Source organism: Musca domestica, unplaced genomic scaffold (genome assembly GCF_030504385.1).
Source record: "Musca domestica strain aabys unplaced genomic scaffold, Musca_domestica.polishedcontigs.V.1.1 8, whole genome shotgun sequence".
NCBI lineage: Eukaryota > Metazoa > Arthropoda > Insecta > Diptera > Muscidae > Musca > Musca domestica.
The window spans coordinates 15,263,622-15,282,289 of NW_026712409.1; the positions used below are offsets into that span (position 1 = coordinate 15,263,622).

Here is an 18,668-nt window from a genome sequence, read left to right on the forward strand (position 1 = left end):
CTTGGAGGAAATATTCTTCTATTCGATGTGAATGTGTGGCAAGTGTCTGCTCGTGTGTGTGCGTGTGACCGTGCAAATGTTATCCATGTGAATGACAGTGATTTGGCATTCAGCATTGAGTGCAAGACAAATTCCTAATACTGGCATTTCGAAAATTCGTTTGTTGTCAATAACGATTCCAATGCGCTTGCTCTCATCTCACATACAACAATAATAATAGTAATAATAACAAAAAATAATAATAAAAGCATGGTATTATTGTATTGGCGACCAAGACATGAAAACATGAATTCAATGCAGTAACGCTTCAGAATTTATTCCATTCAAGCTATCGTCATGCAGATAATGTCAGTACTTTGGTATTTGTGAAATTGATTTGAATAATTTTCGGAATATTGGGAAGGGGTGAGGTTGGAGGAAATATGTAAAATGAATTTATTCGCCTGGATAATCGGGTGACAGGATTGCAATTTTTGCTAAGAAATTAGAACTTTGGATTTCATTCAGTCAACAACAATAGAATGTTTTTAAATGGGATTTATTAGAAGCTACATTCAAACTTTGCAAAATTGTCAATATGAAAATACAAAGTCCTCTGAAGGACTTCTGGAGGATACGAACATTCTAAAAACCTTTTGTACACAATAAAAGATTTTTGGAAATTTGGAGATTGGAAATATTTTTAAAATTCTAATGATTTTTAGCCAAGGATAATCCAACCTTCTAGCGTGTATTTTTAGAAACTTTTTTGAAGGACATCCAGTACCTTTAACATGGACTTTGGAAAGAGTGTGTGACTTTCATCGTTTCATTTCATTGAAATTGCAGAAATTTTTTAAGAGCCTCCAATGCCATCAACGTGGACTTTAAAAGAATATTTTTCAAGGGCCTTCAATTAAAGTGAATTTTTAATTGAAGATCAAGGACCTTCAAGGCCAATATTCTTAACTAATGTTGATGTTTTTAAAGAATAAATATTTAATGGATTTAGAACCTATTAACTTGAATTTTCAAAGAATATTTATACCCGCCATATGGAAAGAGAGGGTATACAGGAGAGATAAAAACCTGTGAAGAAAGTCTTAAAGTCGGGCGAGGCCGACTTTATGATACCCTACACCACTTTGCTAATTTATTAGAGCTCCACATAACAATTAAAAGTTTTTATGGGAGAATTCAATCATACACGCTATGATTATAATTGTAATTTAAAGTTCAAAGGACTAAATATGCCGAAGCATTTGTATCTTTTAAATTCGGAATTGTATTGCCCATTTGGTGCACAATTAATTTGAAATCGGATAAATATATATATGGGAGCTATATCCAAATCTGAACCGGTCTCGATAAAATTTGGCAAAGATATATCTGAGCTGTATTGACATATTTCCCTGAATATCGTTGTTACGGAGTTCATATTACGGCTGTGGGTAACAAATATGACAAATCGGATGAACAATATATATGGGAGCTATAGCTACATCTGAACCCATCTTCACCAGATTTGACATACTAGCTTCTAGGTCCTAGGTTCTTCGGTCGTAAGTGCCAAATTCCACCCCATTTGGACAAATATTATACGTTTGGTGCAGAATCAAAGGTAAATCGGACGAAGTTATATATGGGAGCTATATCCAAATCTGAACCGATCTCGATAAAATTTAGTAAAGGTATTTCTGAGCTGTATTTGATATATTTCCCCAAATATTATTGTTTGCAGAGTGCATATTACGGCGGCGGTGGACAAAAATAACAAATCGGATGAACAATATATATGAGAGCTATAGCTATATCTGAACCGATTTCGATCAAATTTGGCATACATATTTCAGGCCTAATTTGGGTGTATATGCAAAATTCCATACAATTCGGGCTGATATTACACGTTTGGTGCACAATAAAAGGCAAATCGGACGATGATATATATGGGAGCTATATCTTAATTTTGACCGATTATTTCCAATTTCAATAGGGTTCGTCCTTGGGCCAAACAAATGATCTGTGCAAAATTTTATGTGGATCGGGCAATAAATGCGACCTGTACTTTGTTTACAAAAATACATGGACAGACGGGCGGACGGACATGCATAAATCGACTCAGAATGTGATTCTATGCAGATCATCAAAAGGAACTATGGGTCTATCTCGTTTCCTTCTGTCTGTTACAAACAAATGCACAAAGACATAATACCCTGACCACCTTGTGGTGTTGGGTATAAAAACTGCAACAAAGTCAAACCCCATAATTTTTACATTTTTATATCCTCCATCATACTATGGAGGGTATATTAACTTTGTCATTCCGTTTGTAACTCCTCGAAATACTCATGCCAGACCCAACAAAGTATATATATTCTTGATCAGCGTAAAATTCTAAGTCGATTTAGCGAAGTCCGTCTGTCTGTCTGTCCATCCGTCTGTCTGTCCGTCTGCCTGTTGTAATCACGCTATCTTTCGGATGAATTGAGATAGAAGGCTAAAATTTTGCACACATGTTTATTTTTTCAGTAGGTCGGTTAGGTTCGTAAATGGGCAATGTAGGTCCACGTTTTCATATGGCCCCCATATAACAGTACCTCCCGATATTCGGTATTTTGATGATTTAAGCGACATTATTAACCGGAATTTTTTAAAATGTTGTATTTGAAGATCGCAATGTATACTACAACCTACGACAGAAAATTGTTTGTGCAGGTCCACGTCTTTGTATAGACCCCATATAACGGTACCTCCCTATATTCGGTATTTTGGTGATTTTAGCGTCATTATTCACTGGAATTTTTTCAAATTACGCATTTAGGCTTAATAATGGAAACTACAGTCTGTGACAGAAAATTTTGTATGCAGGTCCAGTTCTTCGTATAGGCCCCATATATCAGTACCTCCCTATATTCGGTATTTTAACGACTTTAGGTACAATACTTCACAGAAATTGCTTGAAATGTCGTATTTGAAGTTCGTAATGGATGCTACAGCCTATGACAGAAAATTGTCTATGGTAGTTCAGGTCTTCGCACAGCTCCGATATAACGGTACCTCCCTATATACGATGTTTTGATGATTTTAGCTACATTATTCACCGTTTATTTCAAGTTCCGAATTTGAATTTGGTAATGACTTATGACAAACAATGCCTATGTGGGTCCACGTCGTATAGACACCAATATTACGGCTATATTCGGTATTTTTAGAATTTTAACAGCATTTTTTAAGGATTTTATTTCCAAATTAGTTCCAAATGGTGGAGGGTATTTAAAGTTCGGCCCGGACGAACTTATTGCTTTTTAATTTGTTTTTTTTTAATTTTATTGAATGAAAGCAAAAAATGTCGAAAATAGCATCAAATTTTAGAATAAGTTTAGATTTCTTCGAATTGGTCACCTTTGGCACGAATTATGGCCTTCAAACGGCCAATGAAACCGCCACACGCTACCCGAATGTTGCTCTGCGGTATTTTGGCCCAATCCGGGCGAAGCGCTTGCTTGAGCTGATCGACACTTTGGTATTTTTTAGTGCCAACCTTGCTATCGAAAATACTTCAGACACAATAGTCCAACGGATTGGTATCCGGAGATTTTGGTGGCCATTGTGCGCTGAAAATGAAGCGAGCAACCTCATTTTGTAACCAATCTTGGGAGGCGCTTGCTGAGTGCGATGGTGCTGAGTCCTGTTGGAATGTCCAAGGTCGGCGGCCAATATGTTTGCATGTCCAGGGCTTTAATACACCCTCCAGTATATTTTTGCGATATTTCGCCGGCATTTATTCTGACGCCGCGGTCGATTAATACGAGCGGGGAGCGACCACACCATGTACATGGCCGACTTGAGGCTTGAGTTCCGGTTGCCAACCTAAGGTGAACATTTTCAGCTGACCTCGTTGGCAAGTAAACCCGATCATTTTGTTTGTTTACAAACTGCTGGAGAACAAGAGTTTTCTCATCGGAGAGAGAGAAAACCAAATTCGGCAGTTCACCACCGCCACTTTCGGCCAAGCGAAGCAACTCTTTAGCCATTTTGAGTCTATTTTCTTTCGGTTGCGGTGTAAATTTTTGCACTTTTTGGAATCTCAATGGCCTTACCCCGAGCCCATTTTTATACCCTCCACCTTGGAAAGGATAATGTATATATATTCATAATCAGCATGAAATTCTAAGTCGATTTAACGATTTCCGTCCGTCTGTCTATTGAAATCACGATACAGGCCACATTATTTGACGTAGAGCGTCAAAATTTAGCAGAATAATTTGTATTGTGTCTAGGATGGTTGGTATTGAAAATGACATATATCGGTCCACGTTTTGGGAAAGTCCCCATATAACGGTACCTCCCGATATTCGGTATTTTGATGATTTTTGCCGCATTTTTTCACGGATTTGTCTAAAAATTGGTATTTGTTGGTCATAATGTGTTCTAGCTCCGGAAACATTGCATGTATAAGTCCACGTTTTGGTATACCCCCCATATAACGGTACCTCCCGGTATTCGGCATTTTGATGATTTTTGCCACAGTTTTTCACAGATTTGTCTGAGAATTAGTATTTGTTGGTCATAAAAGGGTTCTAGCTCCGGTGGCGAAACATTGCATGTATAAGTCCACGTTTTGGTATAGCCCCCACATAACGGTACCTCCCGATATTCGGTATTTTGCTGATTTTTGCCACATTTTTTCACAGATTTGTCAGAGAATTGGTATTTGTAGGTCAAAATGGGTCCTAGTACGTGTGACGAAACATTGTATGTATAGGTCCACGCTGTGGTATAGCCCCCATATAACGGTATCTCCCGATATTCGGTATTTTAATGATTTTTGCCGCATTTTTTCATGGATTTGTCTAGAAATTGGTATTTGTTGGTTATAATGTGTTCTAGCTCCGGAAACATTGTATGTATAGGTCCACGTTTTTCTACAGGTACCTCCCGATATTCGGTATTCTGATGATTTTCCCACGAATATGTCTAAAAATTGGTATTTGTGGCTCATAACTGGTTCTAATGTTTACATTACCCTAAGGTGGAGGGTATTAAAAGTTCGTCCCGGCCGAACTTAATGTTTTTTTACTTTCCGAATGGAATATTGCGATATGTTCAGCTCACGAGCCATTTTTCGGCAACTGCGACGCGATCAGGTCGCTTCTTTACTTTTCGAACCATTTCTGCTGATGTTGCTGTTTTCTTCCGTCCACTTCCTTGATATATGTCGGGCTACGCTACCAGTATCATCTACCAGGTAACGAGCGATGGTATGAGACACAAAACATTTATTCACATTTAAATGCTGGCGTGCTCTAACGATAGCTACTTGTGGTTCTCCAGCCAAATATAAAGAAATTGCACCATCATGCTTGAGTTCCATTACGAATAACTTTTTTTCTGGAAAATTCTCCACAAAATGCTTTTGTACACTTGTAAACAATATATTGAGCTGTCACTGGAATAATTTTAACAGCTGTCGGACAAGTGGCTTAAAAATAGCAGCAGTCTGAAGTAGGTTTCCGTTTTTTTTTTCATCTCACCCTGTACATTGAAGTCCATATAGAGGTCTGTGTTTGGTATATATTTTGGAAACCTTCAGGTCTTCCATACACATTGTAAAACATGTTATTGAAAAATAGAAGCCCCCATTTATATAAGAAACCTCTTCTATTACCTTTCTTTCGATTGATGACCCCCATACATCTTCTTTGGTAACATAACCCCACTTTTGCACACTATCTCCAAACAATTGCCTGACAAAGTGCACAAAAATCTTAATTACTTAAGGATTCGACATGAAAGCAAAGCAATCGACACGCGCCGGGACTTATACCATTAACCACTTGTGGTTTAATTAATTTCATCTGGAACTCTCGGCGGAGTACGCCCACACGCAAGTGACAAATTTCTAATTAATATATTAAGTCCAAGAAAATACCTTTGCAAAATGTTTGTTTTTTTTTTTTTTTGTTTTCCTAGCAACAACAATAACAACAACAACTCATAATAATATATCTCTTTCTCTTTTTGCAGCTGATATTAAATTATTGTCACGCAAATTGTCACACTTTGACCCGTTGACGTTGAAAGTGCCACTCAAGGACGTTGTGTGCTACTTATCGCTATTGGAAGCTGGACGACCGGAGGATAAATTGGAATGTAAGTTGAAAGGAAGTTGATGCTTAAGTAGAATTATTAAAACCAGGGTAGCAAATGTGCTATGGAGATGGATAGAGTTCGGGGAAAAAAGAGTTTGTTACAAAGTATTGCATATTTTAGGGCACGTGTATTACAAAATAAGCAATAGGCATGGAGTGATCCTGAAGATGTTTACTTTATGTTACTTTAATGTGGTTCTGAAAGGCTAGATTACACATATGGTTAGAGTCATATGTAAGATCATTTTTTTCACAATTATCTGTAGCATAATTTTAGACGTTTCCCAGAATTTTTAATCTAATAGAAAACACTTTGTAGTGTAGAAAAATTTAATAAAAAAATAGTATTTTATTATTGTATTTTATAGTATAAAGTTTATATGGAATAGCGCTACCTTTAGGTTAAACAATTTTTTTTTTTTGGGTCATCCTCAAAGTATGCTATAAAATATGAAAAAAAGCTATTTAAGGGCAATATTACACATGATGCCAGAGTCATATGTAAAATTACTTTTTCCACAATTCGTTCACATGGAATCTTTAGGTTAGGCAATTCCTGGGAGCTCCTTAAAGTATGCTAAAAAATATAAAAAGGTCACACCACAAATAAATTGGAATGTAAACTGAAACGGAGTTGATATTTAATTAGAATTATTAAAACTGGGGTTGGAAATGTGCTATGGAGAAGGGTAGAGTGCGGGGAAAAAAGATTTTGTTACAAATTATTGCATATTTTAAGGTACGGGTTTTAAAAAGTAAGGAATGGGCATGGTGTGATCCTGTAAGAGTCTACTCTATGTTACTTTAATGTGGATCTTAAATGCTAGATTATACATGATGTAAGAGTCATATTTAAAATTAATTTTTCCACAATTCGTTTACATGGAACCTTCTGTTTAAGCAATTTTTGGGAACTCCTTAAAGTATGCTAAAAAAATTAAAAAAGAACTCCACAAATAAATTGGAATGTAAGTTCAAAGGAAGTTGAATTAGAATCATTAAAACAATTGTAGCAATGGTGCTATGGAGAAGGATAGAGTTCGGGGAAAAAAGATTAAGACACCAAGTATTGCATATTTTAAGGCACAACCATTAAACAACTTAGAGTGGGCATAACGTTCTTCTCTTCTCTACTTTATGTTACTTCAACGTGACTCTTAAAAGCTAGATTACACATGATGTTAGAGTCATATGTAAAATTCTTTTTTCCATAATTATATGTAGCATATTTTTAGACGTTTCCCAGAATATTTAATTTAACAGAAAAACCTTTGAAGTATAGTAAAAAGAGTCACTCCACAAATAAATTGGAATAAAAGTTAATACTGAATTAAATTTATAAAAGCAAGTGTAACAAATGTGTTCTGGAGAATAATAATCTTCTGGGTAAAAAAGTTTGCTACAATATATTGCATATTTTAAGGCACATGTATTACAAATAGGAATGGGCATGACGTTCTCTTGAAGACATCTACTTTATGTTAAGCTCCTATGTTTAGCTTTTAAAGGCTAAAATACACATAATGTTAGAGTTATATGTAAAATCCTATTTTTCCACAATTATATGTAGCATACTTTCAGACGTTTTCCAGAATTGTTATTTCTATAAGAAATCCTTGGTAGGCTAATAACAAATAATAAAAATATACTGAAAGTATAGGATAAATTTATAATTTTTAATAAATATTGGAGAATATACTCTTTGAATGACACAAGTCAACTACAGCATACTTTTAGGGGCAAGAGATTTTCCCAAAAAAAAAAATAGAATAATTTTAATTAATATATACGTACATGTGTCTTATTTTCCCCATTTTAGTTATGTTCCGCCTATATGACACGGATGGAAATGGTGTTTTGGACACAGCCGAAATGGATGCAATTGTGAATCAAATGATGGCTGTTGCTGAATACCTTGGCTGGGATGTTAGCGAGCTAAGACCGGTGAGTTATATCGAAATTAATACATTTATAATACCCTCGGACATATGGCTAGAGATGGCCGAAATATGCAGCCAAAACGTACCTAATCGAACAAAAGATTTTAGACCATAGGTTACTTTCGACTAAATCTGTTTCAGGACATTTGGAGTCGATCTAGTGATGTCCGTCTGTCTGGATGTGTGGTGCGCACAATAACTCTCGAAGGAGTATTAAATTTTGTCCAAACTTGGCACATCGTAATATTATTATCAAACTTAGATCGAGTACGGAGATGAACAATATCGGTGCACTCCATCTGGTACCTCCCCCACAAAAAGTAAAAACTTGCAAATAAAATATTTTGCCTCTTAGAACGAGAAAGGAGGATACGATTTAGCTCCAATTTTGCAAAACCTAATATTTCCATCAGTGCCATGGCAGATACGAAAATGGACAATATCTCCTACTCCATCAAGCACGTCCCCCACAAAGGGTACAACTTTTGTCTTATTATAACTCTTATAAAATGTGATGTAAGAGTCCGATTGCCTTCAAAATACATACATCATAATATTCTTGTTAACCCAAGGTCTGGTGGGAAGATGGAATATATCGGTCCACTCCTTCTGGTACCTCCACGGCAAAAGGGTCAAAATTTGAATATTCATGAAGCTTATAAAAAGCGAAATCAACTTCCAATTCCATGCCGACTTGGCACATCTCAATATTTCCACCAATACAAGATCTGTTAGAAAGATGGTACAAATCGGACCATTTACTCTGGTACCTCCCCCATAAAGGATCAAAGTTTTGAATAAACACAACGATTATAAAACCCGAAATAAGCACCCGGTTCTCTTCATATTTCACACATTCCATTATTTCTACTCACACAAGATCTGCTGCGATGATGGAATATATCGGTCCCTTCCTTCTGGTACCTCCCCCACAAAGTTGGTTAAAATTTTGAATATCCATGAAGGTCATAAAACGCAAATTAACATCCGATTCCATTCAGATTTGGTTCATCTCAATATTTCCATCAACACAAGATCTGTTATAAAGATGGCAGAGATCGAACCATTCCTTCTGGTACCTCCCCCACAGAGGATCAAAGTTTTGAATAACCAAAACGATTATAAAATCCGAAATAAGCATCCGGTTCTCTTCATTATTCCTACTAACACAAGATCTGTTGTGATGTTGGGATATTTCGGTCCACTCTCTCTGGTGCCTCCCCCGCAAAAGGGTCAACATTTGAATATCAACGAAGCTCATAAAACGCAAATTAACATCCGATTCAATTCAGACTTGGTACATCTCAATATTTCTATCAACGCAAGATCTGTTATAAAGATGGTAGAGATCGAATCATTCCTTCTGGTACCTCCCCCACAAAGGATCAAAGTTTTGAATAACCAAAACGATTATAAAATACGAAATAAGCATTCGATTCTCTTCATATTTCAGACATTCCATCATTTCTACTATCATAACATCTGCTGTGAAGGTGGAATATATCGGTCAACTCCTTCTGGTACCTAACCATGAAGCTCATATAAATCAACACATGATCTGTTATAAAAAATGATAAAGATCGGACCATTCCCTCAGGTACCTGCCCCACATAGGGTTCAAGATTTTGAAAACAAAACGCTCAAAGAAAGCGAAATAAGCATCCAACTACCTTAAAATGACACAAGCATAAACATTTTTACTACCACAAGATCTGCTGTAAAGATGATATGTATCTGCGAACGCCTTCTGGTACCTCACCCACAAAGGGTCACAATTTTCAATCAAATCCATGAAAAAATGTGGCAAAAATCATCAAAATACCGAATATCGGGATGTACCGTTATATGGGGACTTTCCCAAAACGTGGACGTATAGGTATATGCAATGTTTCGTCACCGGAGCTAGAACCCATTATGTTCTACAAATACCAATTTTCAGACAAACAATTGAAATAGAGTGCCAAAAATCATCAAAATACCGAATATCGGGACGTACCGTTATATGGGGACTATACCAAAACGTGAACCTACACCTGCAATGTTTCGTCACCGGAGCTAGAACCCATTATGACCTACAAATACCAATTTTCAATCATCCTAGACACAATACAAATTATTCTGCTAAATTTTGACGCTCTAAGTCAAATAATGTGGCCTGTATCGTGATTTCAATAGACAGACGTACAGACAGACAGGCGGACATCGTTAAATCGACTTAGAATTTTATGCTGATTATGATTATATATACATTAAAGGGGTCTACGACGAATATTTAGGGATGTTACAAACGGAATGACAAAGTTAATATACCCTCCTTTCCAAGGTGGAGGGTATAACAAAGTTAATATACCCTCCTTTCCAAGGTACATCTGTCGGCAAAACCGACTGATACTTTTTAATTTGTTGACATCATACAATTATTCATTCATAGATACTTCCATACATTATGAACGGAATATCCATTCAACCTCCCTCCTCCTCCCTCCCTCCCTCAAAATCCAGGATATTAAATCAGAATATTAATGAAAAACCAGTAAAGAAAGCCTTAAAGTCGGGCGGGACCGACTTTATGATACCCTACACCACTTTGCTAATTTAGTAGAGCTCTGCATAACAATAAAATTTTTTTATGGGAGAATTCAATCATACACGCCATGATTATAATTATAATTTAAAGTTCGGAGGACTAAATAGGCCGAAGCATTTGTATCTTTTAAATTCGGACTTGTATTGCCCATTTGGTGCACATGGAATCGGATAAAGATATATATGGAAGCTACATCCAAATCGGAACCGATCTCGATAAAATTTGGCAAAGATATTTCTGAGCCGTATTTGATATATTTCCCTGAATATCGTTGTTACGGAGTTCATATTACGGCTGTGGGTAATATATATAACAAATCGGATGAACACTATATATGGGAGCTATAGCTATATCTGAACCGATCTTCACCAAATTTGGCATACTAGCTTCTGGATTCAATTCGGTCGTAAGTGCGAAATTTCATCCCATTTAAGCTATATCCAAATCTGAACCGATCTCGATAAAATTTAGCAAATGTATTTCTGAGCTGTATTTGGTATATTTCCCCATATATTGTTGTTACAGAGTGCATATTACGACTGCGGAGGACAAAAATAACAAATCGGATGAACAATATATATGGGAGCTATAGTTATATCTGAACCGATTTCGATCAAATTTGGCATACTTATTTTCAGGTCCAATCTGATCGTACGTGCAAAATTCCATACTATTCGGACTGATATTACACGTTCGGTGCACAATAAAAGGCAAATCGGACGAAGATATATATGAGAGCTATATCTAAATTTTGACCGATTATCTCCAATTTCAATAGAGTTCGTCCTTGGGCCAAACAAATGATTTGTGCAAAATTTCATCTGGATAGGGTAATAAATGCGAACTGTACGTCGTTTATAAAAATACATGGACAGAGGGACAGGCGGACGAACAGACGGACGGACGGACATACATAAGTCGACTCAGAATGTGATTCTATGCAGATCATCAAAAGGAACTATGGATCTATCTCGTTTCCTTTTGCCTGTTACAAACAAATGACATAATATCCTGACCACCTTGTGGTGTAGGGTATAAATATTCCTCGTTATATTTGTAGATTTAATCGTTTTTTTAACAACTTTCCTCCAAAAATCTGCTATAATATTTTGAATCATCTCTAAACTAAGACTCCTAAAATTTGTTCTTACAAATGTTCTTCCTCAAAAATATCCAAATAAATCTTTACCAATTGTTGTTCTCATTCCTCTCTCAACAACAATCTCTACTTTAGTTTTCAATAAAAATGTCTCAACCCCAACAGAACTAACCCAATAACAATTAACTTAAATTTATACAATATATAGTCATTTTATTTTTATTACCAACAAAATGGAGCTAAAAGAAATATTCTGAGACAAACTAAAATCAAGAAGAAGAAGAAAACAAAAACAATTACAACAATTCATAGAAATAAAATTGTAATTCTGTCATACAAAGCTCATCAAATTCTATTACAGCTAATAAGAATGAAGAACTTAATTTCAACATTGCTTTATTATTTTATGACAAGGAAGCGGGAGTAGCAACAGCAACAACACCAACAACAGAAACAAGTCGCATTACACCACACCATCCCCAGCAACAGCTTTAATGTCTAAATCAGAGATTTACAAACAACAGCAGCAACAACGACAACCTTTATAACCTTTGTAAAAATCTGTTTTGTTATTCTGCCAAGAGTTTTGATTTCTTTTTCTATCTCTCTCTCGCTCCCGCTCTTGCCTGCCATTAAAACAAGCCGAGAATGTCAACATTCTTAAAGACAAGTCAAGTAAACACCGGAGGATGAAAGCAAGCAGAAGTAGAACATTTTGTATGATGTTACACTTCTTAAATGTGTCTCAATAGTTTGTCAGTCAGTCAGTCAGCCATTTAACCATCAACGGCCGTAGAGAAGGAGAGCAAACTCCTGTGCTAGATTTACTGTTTTTACAGCTACTTGGTAGACAAAGTGGATACGCTCAGCACACAGGTGTAGATGGTAACTTTTCCACGACTATGAGCACAGTGGTTGTCATAACATCAAGGAAAGAAAGGCCTATAGAAGAATGCATGAAGCTCAAATGAGGTATCCTATTCATGGTGGGCCAGTGGGAGGAAAACCTAAAGATGGTCACTTGAATGGTGACATATAGTACATCTTCTAGGTGACATAAAGGAGGTCTCCTGAATGGTGACATATAAGAAGTCTTCTAAGAGCGAGATTACGTATTTAAGGAGACCTCGAGGAAATCTTATAGCAGACCTATAGAAAGTTTTCTAGGGGACTTATAGGAGATCTTCTACCAGACATAATGGCGGGTTTCTCGGAGACCGTTGAGAGATGATCTATAGGAGGTACTCTAGGAGAGCTACAAAAGGTCTTCTAGCTGAATTATAGCAGATCTTCTAGAAAACCTATATGAGGTATTCTAGGAGGGTCTCTAAGATATCAATAGAGATCTTCTAGTAGACCTATAGAAGTTGTAGTTGTAGTTAGAAGAGTCCTATAGGAGGTATTCGAGGAGACCTACAGTAGGTCTTCCAGGAGACTTATATCAAATCTTATAGCAGACCTATAGACGGTTTTCTGGGAGATCTATATGAGGACTTTTAGTAGATAGGATGTTTTCTAGGAGATATATTGGAAGTGTTCTGGGAGACCTATAAGAGTTCTTCTAGCAGATCTCTAGGATACCAATAAAGATCTTACAGCAGACCTATAGAAGGTCTTGTTGGGGTGCTATAGGAAATATTCTAAGAGTCCTATAGGAGGTATTAGAGGAAACCTATTGGAGTTCTTCTAGAAGTCCTATAGGAGGTCTTCAAGTAGACCTACATGGCAGATCTATGGAAGATTTTCTGGGAGAACTATATGGGGACTTCTAGCAGACATATAGGAGGGTTTCTAGGAGACATAGAATAGGTATTCTAGCAGACTTATAGCAAATCTTCTGGAAGACCTATAGAAGGTACTCTAGGAGAGGGAACTTACAACAAGCAGATCTTCTAGCAGACCTTTAGGAGGTCTTTTAGTAGCCCTAAAGGAAGCCTTGTCGGATAGGTCTTCCAGCAGATCGTCGTCTACAGGCCTATGACCTATAAAAGACCTAAAGGAGGTCTTCTAAGTATGGAAGATATATTTGAGGTCTTCTACATACGGAAGACCTATATGAGGTCTTCTACATATGGAAGACTTATAGGTGATCTTTTATATAAGGTCTTCTACATATGGAAGATCTATAGAAGGTCTCCTACACATAGAAGACCTATATGAGGTCTTCCACATATAGAAAATGTATATGAGGTCTTCCACATATAGAAAGTGTATATGAGGTCTTCATCATATAGAAGGTCTATGTGAGGTCTTCTACATATAGAAGACCTATAGGAGGTCTTCTCTATATAAAAGACCTATAGGAAGTCTTCTCCACATAGAAGACCTATAGCACCCCTTCTATATAGAATATATACATACAGGGAGGCATATAGAAGGTTGTATATACATAAAAGACCTTTTGGAGATTTTTCTTTACTCAGTTGAACTATAATAGGTCTTCTACAGAAAACCTATGGGAGGTTTTTAATGCACTGTGGACTTATAGGAGATCTCCTGTTACTGGAACACACATAGAAAGTCCTCTCTACAAAAAATAGAGCATAAAATGTCCTCCCTTTCGAATCACCACGCTTTCCTTCTTATTACCCTCAACTTGTCTTAGATATTCCCCATCCCAACCTGCTTAACACCTCTTAAGACCTGTGTGAAAATATTCAAATAATAACTGCTGCTCAAGTGCTTGTGGAATGCTCCTTTTTAACGCCACTTCCACTAGAGAAGGAAGTGACGCTCTCCCACCCACGAAATTTCTTGACTCAAGTACTTTTGGCTTCCAAAAGAAAAAAAATGAAGCTTCTCAGGGTATGTGTAAATTGCTTTATGTGGTGACAGCTGTAAATCTGCGAGATGTTGAAAATTGAGCAATTTATGCCAACAGCTATATGCACATGTATGTGTGTGTGTGCGAGGTGGTGTTGTTTGGCCTGGCAAACAAACAAATTGTGCATTAAAAATTTATGTGCACAATCCTGCCAGTCTTCCTACGAACATATGATTTGTGTGTGAATTCTAGAGGTAGCATTGCATTTATTATGGAGGTTTTGAAATTACGAATTTATGTTAGGATTTAAATTGAATATTTAGAGAGTTGAAGGAAGGATGGGAGGGAGGGGAAGGAGGGGAAGGGATTAACATATAGGAATGGAATAGGAAACCAGGATTTACAATAGACTTTGAATTATGTCAGGTAAAGTGGATTAGAAATCGTTATATACAATATCGAAAAGAAAAATGGGCAATGCGACCCAGGCTTGATAATTTTAGAATTGACAAATATCGAGTAATTTACGCAGATAAAACAAATACAGGGTGAGATAAAAAACTGCAAATTTTATTGATTTGTTCGAATGGGTCACCTCAGCCGCGAATTATGGCCTTCAAACGGCCACTGAAACTGTCACACCCTGCTCAAATGTTGCTCTGCGATATTTTGGTCCATTTTCGGCGAAGCGCTTGCTTGAGGTGATCGACACTTTGATATTTTTTAGTGCCAATATTGCTTTCCAAAATACTCCAGACACAATAGTCCAACGGATTGGTATCCGGATGTTTTGGTGGCCATTGCGCGCTGTGAATGAAGCAAGGAACCTCATTTTGTAACCTGAGTGGTGCTGAGTCCTGTTGGAATGTCAGAGGTCTGCGGCCAAAATTTTTGAGCGCCCAAGGCTTAAATACACCCTCCAGAATATTTCGCGATAATATTCGGCATTTATTCTGATGACACGGTCGATTAATACGAGCGGCCCACACCTTCGCCATGGCCGGCGCTTGAGTTCTGGTGGCCAACCGAAGGTGCACATTTTCAGCTGACCTCTTTCTATGCAAAATACTGGACAACGAATGTTTTCTCATCGGAGAAATCCAAATTCGGCAATTCACCGCTTTCGGCCAAGCGAAGCAACTCTTTAGCTCTTTTGAGTCTATTTTCTTTCCGTTGCGATGTAAGTTCTGGCACTTTTTGGAATTTCAACGGCTTTACCCCGAGCTCATTTTTCAATATTTGCCGAGTGGAATATTGCGATGTGTTCAGATCAAGAGCCATTTTCGGCCACTGCGACGCGGGTTTCGATCAAATCGCTACTTTACTTTTCGAACCATTTCTGCTGATGTTGCTACGCTACCAGTATCACGGTAATGAGATGGCACGAGGCACAAAAGATTTATTCTCATTTAAATGCTGGAGTGCTCTAACGATAGCCACTTGTGGTTTTCCAGCCAAATATAAAGAAATCACACTATCACGCTTGAATTCTATCCCGAATAACTTTTTTTCTGGAACATTCTCACCAAAATGCTTTTGTACACTTGTAAACAATATAATAGGCTGTCACTGGAATAATTTTAACAGCTGTCGGACGAGTAGCTTAAAAATGACAGCAGTCTGAAGTTTGTTGCAGTTTTTTTATCTCACCCTGAATATCTTTAAAGAAAATGTGTAGCTTTAAATTTAATTATGAACATTTAAATACCACGAAAATTTTCTCCATTTAATGATAACATCGTAATAACATCGACAATGGCATAATCAACTTTGCGAAAACGCTAATTAGGTTTTCATTCAACCACTTTCGAATGAAATAAAACAAATCACTTTTGAAGGACTCATCAAAACACACACACAAAACCTCACAACACAACTGAGGGGAGGGAGGGGTTGTGAGATAATAAGCTATCTAATTAGTAACCCCTGACAGCGATGTTAGTTTTCGCGTTTTTTTTTTCTGAATTTAATAAACCGCTTAAAACAGCAACTTCTTTTGGAAAGATAATCAGAAATGGAAGGATTTCGATTGAGGGTCAGAATAATATTATAAAAATTATTCATGTTATATTTATAATAACTGGCTTAGGAATCATGGTCTCAAGAGATATTCCATAGACCCTAAAACCATCTCATATCAGAATGAATGGCAAAATATAACAAATAAGCTCAAAGTAGAGGAATCTTTATAGGACGGCAATATCAAAAGTTGAATGGTCATGGTTATTACTAATTAAAAATATTTTGGAAGGCCTAAAGATATTCGAAAGTGTACTCCCAACTAAGGCTAGGTTTCATAGCCATCTATAATCTATAGATTTTCTAATTGCGTTTAAAAAAATAGATATGTCAGTCCTAAACTTGGGTCGCTTATTAAATTTAAAAAAAGTTGCATAACATATATGATTGAATACATATCGTAGGCCTTCTATACATAAAATACCAATTGGAATTCTTCTATACACAAAAGACCCCTGGGAGATCTTTACACAAAGAACACCAGTAGAATATAGGTTACAACTTACAGAGCCTCTAATAGTCCCTTAAACATGAAATCCACATAGGCTGAGAAATATTTTCAGACATGGAGTTCTATAAAGATATTCCTTTGGAGATCTTCAATATATAAAGAGCACAAAGCCTATATATGGCCTTCTAGATATTGGAAACCTATATAGGAGTTATATATACATATAGGGTCTACTGGACATTGGAAAGTCTATATACAGAAGACCTATTGGAGGACTTATTCTATTATTTAAATACATTTCGACTTCTGTCATGATTATTCAAACGATTGACCCTTTATGTAGGAGGTTTCGAAGCAGTTGGCCAATATTGTACAATTCGTATCTGACCTAAATCTGAAATAAATATTAGATTTTTATAAGATATGTGCAAATTTTTGGAAAATGTGGAAATATGCTTGAGGTAATAGATATAGGGGACCGAAGTACTCCATTTTCACACTGCATCTAATATAGATAAAATTTTTTAAAATTTAAAGGAAATTGAACATTTATATCCAATTTATGCGATAAATAAATTACATACTCATCACAGGTTTCTGGTAAAGAGAAAGATTTAGATATAACAAGTTGTATAAAATCGCCGACTTGGTTCGCACGCTATGACAGATAAAAGTATTCAAAGTTGTGACCCTTTGTGGGTGAGGTACCAGAATGGGTTGGCAGATTTATATCATCTTCACAACAGATCTTGCGCTAGCAAAAATATTTGCATGTCTGAAATTTAAAGAGAGTTTGATGCTTATTTCGCATTATTTGAGCGTTTTGTTTTTCATTATCTTGAACGCTATGTGGAGGAGGTACCAGAAGAAATGGTCCGATCTCTACCATCTTTAGAGCAAATCTTGAGCTGATGGAAATATTGAGATGAATCAAGTCTGAATGAAATCGGATGTAAATTTCGCGTTTTGTGATCATCATGAATATTCAAAACTTTGAACCTTTGTGGGGGGAGGAACCAGAAGGAGTGTACCGACACATTCCACTTTCACACCAATCCTTGGGTTAATAAAAATATTATGATGTTTGTAATTTTAAGCAAACCAGATGCTTATTTTGGATTTTATGATCGCTTTGGTTATTCAAAACTTTGACCCTTTGTGGGAGGGGTACCACAAGAAATGGTTCGATCTCTGCCATATTTACAACATATCTTGAGTTGATCGAAATATTGAGATGTGTCAAGTTTAAATGGAATAGGATATTATTTTCGAGATTTGTGAGCTTCATGGATATTGAAAAATATGACCCCTTGTGGGGGAGGTACCAGAAGGAGTATACCGATATATTCTATATTCACACCAGATCTTTTGTTAACAAAAATATTCTGATGTGTGTAATTTGAAAACAATCCGGCTCTTACACCACATTTTACAGGAGTTATAATTATTGAAAATGTTGACTCTTTGTGGGGGAGGTACATGATGGGGTGGACCGATATTGTCCATTTTCGCACCTGACCTAGCACTGATGTAAATATTAGAATTTGCAAAGTTGGAGCAAAATTGGATTATCCTTTCTCTTTCTGTTCAGTAAAATATTTTTTTTCTTTATTTTTTAAAATTTCGACATTTTGTGGGAGAGGTACGAGAAGCAGTGGACTGATTTTTCCCATCTCT

At 36.5% G+C, this 18,668-nt stretch overlaps 1 protein-coding gene across 5 annotated transcripts in view; it reads left to right on the forward strand.

Moving 5' to 3' along the window:
• The window catches only part of LOC101897106 (diacylglycerol kinase 1), a 272,567-nt gene that overhangs the window by 202,847 nt on the left and 51,052 nt on the right, over nucleotides 1–18,668 (forward strand). For all 5 annotated transcript variants that reach the window (XM_005183423.3, XM_059130997.1, XM_059130998.1 and 2 more), the window contains 2 exons: nucleotides 6,007–6,132; nucleotides 7,951–8,075. In XM_005183423.3, the coding sequence (XP_005183480.2) occupies nucleotides 6,007–6,132; nucleotides 7,951–8,075 (251 nt within the window). The remainder of the gene's footprint in view (nucleotides 1–6,006; nucleotides 6,133–7,950; nucleotides 8,076–18,668) is intronic.